Source organism: Oxyura jamaicensis, chromosome 1 (genome assembly GCF_011077185.1).
Source record: "Oxyura jamaicensis isolate SHBP4307 breed ruddy duck chromosome 1, BPBGC_Ojam_1.0, whole genome shotgun sequence".
Lineage (NCBI taxonomy): Eukaryota > Metazoa > Chordata > Aves > Anseriformes > Anatidae > Oxyura > Oxyura jamaicensis.
In genome coordinates, this window is record NC_048893.1 from 8,506,413 (window position 1) to 8,519,612 (window position 13,200).

General features: G+C 34.9%; 1 protein-coding gene across 2 annotated transcripts in view; it reads left to right on the forward strand.

Moving 5' to 3' along the window:
• SEMA3A (semaphorin 3A) overlaps positions 1 to 13,200 on the forward strand; it is a 331,696-nt gene that overhangs the window by 202,028 nt on the left and 116,468 nt on the right. For both annotated transcript variants that reach the window (XM_035335582.1, XM_035335573.1), the window contains 2 exons: positions 8,398 to 8,555; positions 11,398 to 11,460. In XM_035335582.1, the coding sequence (XP_035191473.1) occupies positions 8,398 to 8,555; positions 11,398 to 11,460 (221 nt within the window). The remainder of the gene's footprint in view (positions 1 to 8,397; positions 8,556 to 11,397; positions 11,461 to 13,200) is intronic.

The window sequence follows — 13,200 nt, forward strand, 5'->3', positions numbered from 1 at the left end:
GTATATATATGTATATACATATATATGTATATATATACATAACTGTGAAGTTCACAGTTATGTATATGCTAAAACCTTGCTGACAAAATCAAATACATAATATGAGATATTACAATAGCTTCAAGAACATATGATATTGAGCTTTACAAGCCCTTGTTTAGCTTAAAGATTAATAATTGTCCTGTTTCATAAGAAAATGACTGAACTGTAGGGATACCCTGGATTCACTTTCAGAGACAAAAAAAAAAAAAAAAAAAAAAAAGACAAATAATGCAAATAATAAAGGGAAAACAGGTTGGCTTTTGAAATCTAAATGTTTTATGTCTTTAAAATATCATGTGACTCATTCAATTATTAAAATCAAGAACACTTTAAGGGCTGTCTTGTAGCTAAATAGCGCTGACATTAATGAGCTAAAATCTACTCAGTTTTACAGTATAAAAACCATATGCATCAGTATTTTCAAGTCAAAGGAGTCCATGCTTATGCTGGTGAAACTGAAACAAAACATTGGTGCAATATTCCTCCTTTCAAGTATCTGGTTTTAATCAAACTATACTCGTGGCCCTCAGTTTTTTTTGTTGTTGTTGTTTGTTTGTTTGTTTGTTTTTCTCTCCAGTGGAAGGTAGGCAGGAGTGTTTCATTTAAAATGCTTGGCTTACATCACCAGTGCACAAAAAATTGTATATCTTGTCTTAACTACTTCTAATTGATAAATTGTAATGAAAATCTACAAGAAGGGCCGGAGGACTGACCCAGGAAACTACACACCTGTCAGTTTGACCTCAGTGCCAGGGAAGCTCATGGAGCAGATTATCTTGAGAGTCATCACGCAGCACTTGCAGGGCAAGCAGGCTATCAGGCCCAGTCAGCATGGGTTTATGAAGGGCAGGTCCTGCCTGACGAACCTGATCTCCTTCTGTGACAAAGTGACGTGCTGGGTGGATGAGGGAAAGGCTGTGGATGTGGTCTACCTTGAATTCAGTAAGGCATTTGACACCGTTTCCCACAGCATTCTCCTCAAGAAACTGGCTGCTCTTGGCTTGGACTGGCGCACGCTTCGTTGGGTTAGAAACTGGCTGGATAGTCGGGCCCAAAGAGTCGTGGTAAATGAGTCAAATCCAGTTGGAGGCCGGTCACTAGTGGCGTTCCCCAGGGCTCGGTGCTGGGGCCGGTCCTCTTCAATATCTTCATCGATGATCTGGATGAGGGCATTGATTGCACTCTCAGTAAGTTTGCAGATGACCCCAAGTTAGATGCGTGTATTGATCTGCTCGAGGGTAGGAAGGCTCTGCAAGAGGATCTGGATAGGCTGGAACGATGGGCTGAGGTCAACTGTATGAAGTTCAACAAGGCCAAGTGCCGGGTACTTGGCACCTGGGGCACAACAACCCCAAGCAATGCTACAGTTTGTGAGATGAGGGGTTGTAAAGCTGCCTGGCAGAGAAGGACCTGGGAGTGATGGTTGATAGTCGCCTGAATATGAGCCAGCAATGTGCTCAGGTGGCCAAGAAGGCCAACAGCATCCTGGCCTGTATAAGAAACAGTGTGGCCAGCAGGGCTAGGGAAGTGATCGTCCCCCTGTACTCGGCTCTGGTGAGGCCGCACCTCAAGTACTGTGTTCAGTGTTGGGCCCCTCGCTACAAGAAGGACATGGAGGTGCTTGAGCAAGTCCAGAGAAGGGCTACGAAGCTGGTGAGGGGCCTGGAGAACAAGTCTTACGAGGAGCGGCTGAGGGAACTGGGCTTGTTCAGCCTGGAGAAAAGGAGGCTCAGGGGTGACCTTATCACTCTCTACAGGTACCTGAAAGGAGGCTGTAGCGAGGTGGCGGTTGGTCTATTCTCCCACGTGCCTGGTGACAGGACGAGGGACAATGGGCTTAAGTTGCGCCAGGGGAGTTTTAGGTTGGATCTTAGGAAGAACTTCTTTACCGAAAGGGTTGTTAGACACTGGAACGGGCTGCCCAGGGAAGTGGTTGAGTCACCATCCCTGGAGGTCTTTAAAAGACTTTTAGATGTAGAGCTTAGGGATATGGTTTAGTGGGGACTGTTAGTGTTAGGTCAGAGGTTGGACTTGATGATCTTGAGGTCTCTTCCAACCTAGAAATTCTGTGATTCTGTGATTCTGTGATTCTGTGAAAATATTGTTCTATGAACTATGTTTCTAACTACATACTCTTTCAGAAACAAATGTTTTACAGAAAAAAAAAAAAAAAAGTTTCTGTTTTCTTTTCCTTTTTCTTTTTTTTTTCCTTCATCCAGTAGAGTTCAGTGAATCCAGGTGATTGGCAACTGCTACGATAAGGTAGATGAGGAGGATGAAAGCTAGAATTGATTGAACAGCTGTGAGAGGCTCTCTTCCAATTGTATTCTGATTACTGATAAGATAACTCTCCCTTTTCTCCCAGTCATTTATCCCATTCAAATTACAATAACACAGAATTGCCATCAACAATAAATGCTGTGTAGTTTCAAGTTTATCTGCCTCATACTGCACCAAAAAAAAAAAATAAAAAAAAATGTGCTGATTGTAAAAGTTTTCTTTTTACATTACTAAAAATGGATAAACCACCTCAGTGGTGAGCAGAATATGTGAGCACTGTGTGAACTTATAACTTTATAAAACCTGTATTTTGTTTCATATCAAATAAAAACAATCACTTTCCAATATTCTCAAGTAGCATAATTCTAAAACTATGTAAAAGTGTAATTTTTTGATTTTTTTTTTTTGGTCATTGTTGTTTTCTTTTTTTATCATCTGCTGATAGCAAATAAGTGGTTAAAGTAAAATATATACCAAAACAAAGGTTTCCTTATTAAGGGCTAAACCTTAAGGTCCCCATGGTGTCTGTGGTGTAAGTGAAAGAAAGTAACTGAGATATAAAGTAACCAAACCCTGACAAAAATAATATGTATATACATATATATATACACACATATGCATATATGTGTATGTATGTATATGTGTATATATATATTCAGGTCATTGGTTGTGTTACTCAGCATTAGACTTGGGACAGGGACCAGCTCACCTGACTTCAGATACTAACAAGTACCCAAATCAGTTCTTGCCAACGTTTATAGTACCCCAGTGAAACATCAATCTGTATGCATTGTATTTGTTGTTGAGTTCAGATGGAGAAATGACATACAACAAATCTGGTGCCTTTTTACAGTTATATCCCTGGTTCTGCCAGATATACAATGCTGGCTGATGCCTTTCAGGAAGCTATCATAATTTCCTTCTGATCCCTGCTTTTTCCTTAACTGTTTGTCATGGGCAGACTTCGCCATCAACACTCAGAGCAATAAATGTGGAGGCTATAGAAGATAGAATATCCACTTTTTCCTTTCATGGAAGAATTGGCATTTTAGTATTCACCAAATAATCAGAGAGTAATGACTAATTTATATCTGGGACTATTGAGACAGATATACAAGCAGATATACCAAACAGGCACTATATGCATCTCTGTAAGCAACAAATGCATGTGCAAACATGCAGCCACCTGATACTCAGTAGCTGAAGCAAAAGCCTGGCGAGAGAAGAAGGAAATGTTCTAGCATGACATTGTGGGAGGCATTGATCACAATCCAGCAAGATCCCTGTTTGATGGCATAATATGCATTGACTCACCTTCTATCTATTGCTAGGAGATATACAATGAGATCTTATCATGACAGGCAAAGGAATGAAGGTCGAGAATTTTGTGCAACCAGCAACCCACTCACTTCATTCACAAGCGTGTTATGACGAGCAGAACTGACTATGTAATCCAGTCACTGCAGAGTCACCAGTAATAGGACAGGGGCAGATCTGAATCCTAGTAAAGAAACTAGTGTTTTTCTAGAAATTGATATGACCCATTTGATACTTATCAACAAAAATAATCTTGTCTGGCATGTTGTTGTGAAGACTGTAATGGGATCACAAACCAAAGCTCGCAAATTTTCTAATTTCTAACAGACAAACTGCTGCACACTTGAAAGATAGTGTGCCTGGTAGAAAAAAAAAAAAAAAAAAAAAAAAAAAAGTGCTTTTATTTTGTTGTGTTCTCTTTTTGACAAGCTCTACTGAAGTAACACAGACAGAAAGCAAGGTTTATAATGGAATACCAGCCATGGATACATGGATAAAGCAAACCTAAGGATCTGCCTAACTGTATTCATCTTAGCTATAGCTGTGGTTTTCTGGCTTATTCTTTAATGAAAATACCTCATAAAAATAAACCAAATCTACATTCCTTGTGCATGCATATTTCCATTGATTTCACTTCAGGAATTAGACCTCCTGTGTGTATACATACTATTAAATTGCAATTCCATTAGCAAAATAAATAATTGTGTGTTAAAAGAAAGGCAAGAGTTTGGGACTGGCTTTCTTCTATAAATTTGCCAGCTTGGTCTGGCAAAGTGAATTTTCTGACACAGGTCAGACCAGATCAACAGAAACATCAGATAATAGAAAAAAAGACCATGTAGAGACTACGTGAAGACATACTGAAAGAAGGTCAAATACCAGAAAGTTTGGACACTGGCTGAGAACAGAAAATGAAAACAAGTCAGGGCAGTGAATTTAAGATGGCTAAAATGAAGTGGTCAGTATCAGAATCTGCCCCACAAACTCACACCACGGTTGGTTTCAGTGAAAATCCATTATAATATGACGGTTCTTTTTAACATATGGTGCATTTCAAATTATTAGTTTTGGTCACTTGCAACACTCAAAATAAATGTGGGAAGCAAGCACCAATAATAAAAGCAATGAAGTCTTTATTACCTCCAAAAAACCATGACCCACTGTAAATTTGTTTCATACAACATTTTATAGATCATATTGCAGTCATAATGTGCAGAGATTAGCTTTATAGGAAAGAGCTCAAAGCAACAAGAAGGATGATAGCTGAAGACGTGTAAAAAGGAAATAAGAAAACACTCTCTGAACAATTATTGAAGAAATGGTTCTTGGCTGCAACAACTTGTGGAGTGATGTTAACGTCTTTGTAGTAAAATCAACTGGAGAAAGCATAAAGAAAGTGAAAAAAAGTGTATTTCAATACAGGCAACTATTATATTGTCTGCAAAGGTCATAGATATGCCAGCCATTGACATGAACAACAAGAAAAATTAAAGGAATTAGTGTATGCATAATAGACAGTATTAATTTCATTGACTTATTGAAGGCATTTATCATTTTCCTCATCATTGCAATGCAATCTTTGTTGTAAATTTTAGTTTATTTTAGTACTGATCAGCCATATACCTTGCCAGCATGATTAATTGACACTCAACAGAATTGATGGATGTCAGTGCCCTTGTGGGAATGTGCCCTGTCACTGCTGTTTGTGTCATTTTCCCAGTGATAGTCACTGACTGGATACTGAAAAGACAATGGATGGTAAACACTTTGAAACTAATTAATTTGAGGAAGTGGAATACTTAATTTGTATTGATTGTGCAAATGTCATTGCTTTGCTCTTCAACAACCCTTTCCAGAATGTCATCTAAAGCTATATTTGTCACTGGAGAAACGTACTTTAGAATAAACAGTAGAGAAACTACAGAGATTATTAAGGTTTTCACCTCTTAGTTTTGTTGTAACTCTATTATAATTAAATTAGCAGTGAATGAGAACCATCAGTATCCAAATGTCATTTTTCCCTTAACCTATATCCTTGATCTGATTCATGATAAGGAGAAACATGATTTCACATTATTTAAACTATACTTCTTGGAATATGCCAAGGCCTAACTTTTATTTTAATTTTTGAAACACTATCTCCAACAAAAGTGAATAATGGGTCAATATAACAGATACTGGATTAAAATCCAAAAGAAAAGCCCTAATCTTAGAAGACGAGGGTTAGTTTTTTGTTTATTTTGTTGGTTGGTTGTTGTTATTTTTAGTTTGAAATTCTTACATATTCCAAAGAATCACAGAAATTATATATAAAAATATTATTATTATTTCTCTATATGGCTACACCTGGTCCTTTTAAGTTACACCATGGGGACTTATGAACAGTGAAGGTGATGATGTCATTTACTCTTGGACATAATAAACTTTTGATTTCAATGTTATAATCTGGGATTTTTCATGAATATTAGAAAGAAAAGAAAGCTTCAGTTACCATCTGTAGATGTGAGTATTTGGAACTTTGCAATAGTGAAATCATATTGGGCTTGTTTTAAACTAAGCAGCTATCTGCCAACTGATATTCTTCCCATTTATATCAGATTCACATTTGTATAATGCTGACTTCAGCAGAAACTTGTCTTTATCCACAACTACAAAGGGCAGAATCATACCTATGTGAGTTCAAACCAAGAGAGATGAAGAAAATTACAAAGCTTTTTGACAGTTATATTATAAGAAAAACGATTAGATACAGATGACAGCAAAGCATTTCTAGCCAAGAGTGTTCTAAGACAAGTTAAGCAATCAATCATCTGCATCGCTCGCTATTCAGTAAGTCGACATTCAACATTTGAATCAGTCATTACAATGTAAAGAGAATTAGTAAAGTCTCTAACAAAATGCAAATAAGTGAACTGGAGGACAATACAGTCAAATTCTAAAACTTGGCAGGAAGCCAGAAGAATTATTTTGACAAGACTGCTTGGGGTGATTTGATTTTTTCTTGTTATATTAAAAAAAAAAAAAAAAAAAAAAGTGTCTTGAGCAGTACGAGTTTTAGAAGTATTTTGTAATAAAAATGTATAGTTATATTTAGCCAGGAATTTAGCATGATCTGATACTTTGCTCTCTTTCTATATGAGTAAACTCTTGGTTGGTAGGGAGAGCTTTTTTTTCCAAATAACTGAAAAGAATACTGGGGCAACACTGGGCTGAAGAATGAATCTTCTTACGGTTATCTTTGTCTTCCTTGAATATGTTGCCTACTAATTCTCTCCATTATAGAATATCTGTCATTACAGAACATCTGCTTCCAAATCTACCTGGTATAAATTAATGTGAAAAAAGAAAAAGGGAAAGGAGGAAAAGGAAAAGGAAAAGGAAAAGGAAAAGGAAAAGGAAAAGGAAAAGGAAAAGGGGAAAGGGAAAGGGAAAGGGAAAGGAAAATTAACAGCAACTTTCACTTGATTTATATATATATAGGGGATGTTATCTTATATTCACTAATCAATTGGATCAGCGGTGGAAAATGTGAGTGATCTTATTGAAAACCAAAAAGTCATAGCAGGTAAGCTGCACTGTTAGGCAGAACCTACACATTTGGAAGCTGTTTTAAGAGAAAAAACATACATCTTTCGCTTGGTAGAGCTTACAGATTTTAGCAGCCTGAAGATGTGGGTATGTGGAATGTGGTCCAAGCTCTTGGATCCCAACTTGTCCACTCCCCTTTCTCATCAGTCTCCATGGATGCTGTGTGAGGAGTTATACTGGCATCTGTGGAACTGTTTCTGCTCCTAAAACTCTGCTTGCCTCTGTGTATCACAAGGTCATGGCTTGAACCACATAGGTTTTGTCATCACAGGGAAAGTTTATCAGCAATTTGCTAGCACAGACATGCCTTGAAATGATAGCATTGGCTTTGCTCCTGATATGAATTTGGGTGGACAGGAATGAAGAAATTGTGTTTTTGTGAAAGTTTATACTTACAATGTCTGCATTATTTTATGGAAAACTATTTTTAAGAAGTTTCAGGTAAATGTGTTTGTCTTTGTTAATATTTGTGTATAGTTGAGAAGACTGTGTGGATCTGTGTGAAGACTGAAAAATATTCTGTCCTTGGCAAGTGCAATAAATGTGAGGCGTATGAGGACTAGACGATTATTCTTGAGTTTAAACAGAAGCAACATTAACTTCTCTAGTTTTATTCCTGTGATAGATAAGTACACGGTTCCAAGTAAGGGAACAACATGCCTCCAGTGTCAGTAAGCTGGAATGATTGCAGTGCATGTAAGAATGAATTACTTGTGTCTTTTTATGTCATTAGCTAGTCTTTCTTATGATTTTCTCACAATTTATGGATTTGTAGAGTAGTTTTGTATGCTAAAAGTATGAGATTTTGTATTTAGATGTGTTTTTTATCAGCTTGTCATCTTCAGCTTCGTGGCTCTAAGTCTCATTTTTTCAACAAAACTGAACTTAGTCCAACAGTTGACAAGTTATATGGATGGAATTTCACCATGTAAAACCTCATACAGGAGTTTAATTGACTTTACTGGTGATCTTTGTTTGTGTAGAGCTGAATCTCACTAGCAGTTTGGGTGTGAGAACTTGAAATAATAACACTCACAGGCCCAGGTACATAGCACTTTCACTGTTTTTCTCAGTAAGTATAAATTCCAGAAATAAAATCCATACAAGTCAAAACATGTCTGTAATTTATTTGACCATATTAGCATAGAAAGTATTACCTTTATCTTACAGAAATGTTGGAATCCAACAATATAATCAATTTCAATGGACTAGTTAATAGCTCCAGTTACCATACTTTCCTCTTGGATGAAGAAAGGAGTCGGTTATATGTTGGAGCAAAGGACCACATATTTTCTTTCAACCTGGTTAACATCAAGGAATATCAAAAGGTACCTTTAGTCATGTTTTATATAACATAAATATATACTTTTAATGTTGTACAATTGTTATTATCCAGACTATGTTGGGTACTATATGAATTATGTGGTAAGTGTTTGGATATCAGGAACACTACTATTGCTAAACAGACAAATATTTGCTGACTCTTGAAAGAGAAATTTATAATGAAACTATACGCTATGATTATTTATTTATCCCCCCCAACTATGAAAAATAAATTGCAAGTGAATAATCTAGTTATTTTCCAAACAAGACATACTTCATGTTTGCTGCTAAAAACAAACAAACAAACACAACTACTATGTCAGTTTACACAAAATGACCTCATTATTCTGCATTTGATAAAAAGAAGCTGTTTGTCAGTCCAAATATTGATTTCTCTTCTTTAGCCCAGCACTTTTAGGCACCCTACTTCTGCTGCTCATAAACCAAAATAAATTAAATATTAATAAAAGAGGAATAGATTCTTAAAAGCTGGGCATTCTTGAAGGAAAGTATAATTTTCCTGTAGAAGTTGGAGATAAATTAAAAGTAAATCAATAGTTCAAAATGTTCTGGAGTATTGTTTTGTTGGAGTCTAAATAAAACATTTTATCTTTTCATTCAGACAAAATGCTAAGAAGGTAAACAATGGCATGGAAGTTTGTTTTGTTATATTTAAGTATTTTGACAGCACGTTTTAAAGTCCATTGGAGTACCTTTTATGAGAGATATATTGCTCCAATACAGGAGGATTTTTTTTTTTTTCTTGGTGTTCCTGACCTTTTGCCCGTTTGACTATTAGCTTCCTAAGATGATAGCAATAAATACCTTGTGTTCTCTGTTCAGAGGGAACATTCATTTGTATTCTCTAAGGAAAAGGGATAAAAAGAAAATTGGGTATTTTCTTTTCTATTCTCTTTAGAGCAGCTATAAAGGAAACTAGCTATTTATTTGAATTCTCTGAGGGATTCAGTTTAATGTGCAAAACATCTGGAATAATTAAAGTAAAAAAGGTGTTTCCATTGCTGAACAGTTCTGCAGAATGGCAGAATGGCAAGGATTCTATCTTACATACTTAGGCATTCAGATGCTTTTATAATACTAACTGAAACTATAAAAATATACATATTATTATATTAAACAAAGAATTACTATTGGTAACATGGAACTGAATGGTGGAAACAAACTTAAGGAACAGACTTGCAACTTAGACTTTAGATTTAAGAATAAACAAAAGGTTTAAAGAATTTTTTGATCTTATTATTAAATACGGGAGGGTCACTGAAGAAACTTCATTCAAAATCACAATGAAGTTGGTTCTGCACCTGAACTCCAACTTCAGCAGTCATTGTTCCTAGCACAGTAAAAAGAACTAAAGTTTCTCCCTAAATGCTGATAACAATACATGACTCCAAAGAACAACAGCTCAAAAAGCTAAACTTTTCAGTATATTAAAAATAGTTTGGTTTTGCTGATATTTAAACTAAAGTAGAGAAAATAGTGTGCTTTGAGAATAAGAAAGAAGAACATCTAGCCTTTAATTTTATGGATTAAAATATTGGTTTGATTAATACAGAAATCTTTGCCCAAAAATTGAACTGAACTTGAACTGGTCCTTTTGGGAGATCTGAGAAGTTTGGTTACTGTTTTTCAACCCAGTAAATTTTAATTTTCACATGTCTCTGCACATTTTAAACTGAGAATAGAAACAGGAAGTAACAGGAATCCTTTTGAGAGACAATGTTCTCATAAAATTTTCAGCCTTATTTTATAGACTTAAGATGTTCGATTTTGGTTTGGATTTTATTACATTTTAAGAAAATTCTGAATTTAAAAGGTTGCAAACTGTATTTTTAAGTGACACATATAAGTGACACACTGTATTTTTAAGTGACACATATCTTCATCCTTTTTTATCATCCCTATTCTTTTATTATTATTATTTTTTGTTTTGAATAGTTTGCCTTTTCTTTTAACAAACAATATTGAACATCATGGTTGTAATCCAGACTTATGGCCATTTATATTGCATTATCTGAGGCTCCCAAATGCATAGCCTGGCATTTTATGTGAAGATCATGTTTTATTCTATATGTAATTACTAAAAGCTTTTTTAAAATAAATAAATAAATAAATAAATAATTTTTTTTTTTAAAGAATAAATTTTTTTTAAAGAATAAAAAGAATAATTGACTGTGACTGTCTCTGGATTTTCTCTGTATGAGGTGAGATCCATTTTCTGCAAAGCAGACATTATAGTAAACCTAGGTTTACATTTACTTGTGTTAGAGTACCTCTATAGGAACAACATAAACAAATCTACTTCAATGGTGCTATACTTTTCAAATACCACAGCTTCTTTTTTATTATTTTATTAACTAAACCTACTAAAAGAGTGAACTGCACTGAAATACACTGAAAAGTTAAAAGTCTTCATTTATGATTCTGAGAACAATGAGAATTATGAATCTGAGATTTCACATAGATAAGGTTTATTGCTAGTATGATTTTTTTTTTTCTTTGTGTCTTTGTTTCATTATATAACATTTAAAAGTAGAAGGACACTCATTTAATGGAGAGTCAACCTTTCCTTAATTCGTATTCAAGATTCATTGCTGCAATTCACAATACAGATTATATCAAAAGATTGTTTTTACCATATTTCCTATCATCTCTGTTTTACTCGTATCATTTCAATTCCTTGTTGTCAAGTTTTATGGAAGAAAGAGAAATAAGGGAAAGAATGGGTAAAAGAGAAATTGGGTAAAGACATGCTGTAGCATTTGGTCTGCAATTTGCAATTACTGAAGCATGAAATAACACTACGTGATTTTTGTTCTATGTCTGTAGATTGTTTGGCCTGTATCTCATTCTCGAAGGGATGAGTGCAAGTGGGCTGGAAAAGATATTCTGGTAAGTACAAATATTTTTAGCATATTTTTTTCTTTATAAAATATTTAAAATATTTTATTAAGTCTTATTGTATTAATTCTTAAAGTATTTTTCCTCCTCTGTAAGCCACACATAAGATTATAACTTCAAATTTAAGCTATTTCAACCTTCTTAATTCTTCATAATGAAATTCTACCTTTATGACAGAGGTTAAGTTTTTTAATGAAAATTATGCAAATGAAATTGAATTTATTTACAAAACAAAACAGAACAAAGCCAAAACAAACAACAACAACAACAACAACAACAAATACAACTCTTCTCAAGAAAGAAAAGGGAAGAGATAAATCAAAATAATAAATATTAACCCTTGCATAATTATCTCCTGATCTCAGGTCACTTAAATTTTGTCTTAATTTTTCACTCTTCTAAATTCCAAACAGACATTTCTCTTTGTGCCATCTCACTGAAGCCAGTGGGTTTCTCTAAACTCTTCTCTGCATGGAGTTCATAGGAAAACATGGTCAAAGTGATTTTAACATTCTGCATCACTTTTGGTACCTCAGGATAGACACTGTTACAGTAGACAAGATTTTCTGTACATTTTCCCTCATTCCTCTGTACATCATATTCCCTGTATTTAGGAGGTAGGAGAGACATAGCCCATATCCCCCAAATAATACTCATCCTGCGCTGATAATCACTGTCCTCTGTATAACAACAGCATGGGAAAGTGAGGACAAGGCTGAAGAAGAGAAAAAGGAAAAAAATAATCCAAAAAATACTTGCAAAACATAGCCAAATGAGAAATCATTGTGGCTGCCAAGGTATAACTGAGAGTAGAACTTGCCCTCCTGTATATATGCTATTGGCCTGATTTTCAGAGATGATTCCGTAAAATATTCATAATGCCAACCATATGCCTCTAGAGAGCTCCATTTGAATAATTTCCTAGGTCATAATAAAAATAGTATCATTGGTCTTTACCTAGGTCATAGAGGACAGTTGTCTTCATAAAAAGCCATTTGGGAACAGCAGAGGTGGATTAGGTAAAAGCTAAAAATCATAGGCTAAGATATATATGTGAAAGGGCAGCTACAGTGTCGAAGGGCACTTACGATATCAGATACTTGGGTTATCTCATTAAATAGAAATAATATGTTTAAATTAATCCTATTTCATATTAACAAATAGTTTTCAGGAGTGTATTACAAGGTGAGGACTATACTATCTGGTTGTCAAGGTTAAGAAAAAATTTAAAAAAAATTTAAAAAATGAGGTTAATGTTAAATGTCTGAGCAAATTAACTAACTTGACAGCCTGATCTTGTACTAAGTATTGTGATATTACAGTAAGTAATTTTTTACAACTGGTGTTGAAACCTAGAAAAATAATGAGATTCAGTACTGAGAATGAAAACCTAGTTTCTGAATTTTTAATACTTTTTTTAGAAGTTCACAACACTACAGTATGAGTAAATTCTATAGTTTGCACTTGGCTGATTCCAATCACACAAGAGGCACTTCATTATAGATAGAGTGAGCTTGGAAGTTCAGGGTTCCCCCTGTCCTCTGACCGTAACTAATTTATTCGTCTTTAATCTTTTGCTTTCTATTGTATTATGCTTCCTATATTTGCTTCCTATGATATTAAGACAGCAACACCATAAGTAAGACACCATACCACAAGTAAAAGGTGAAGCTAATACCATGCTTCAATGCTTTGTATGATCTGGCACATTAGGTGCCTGCTATGAGTGTA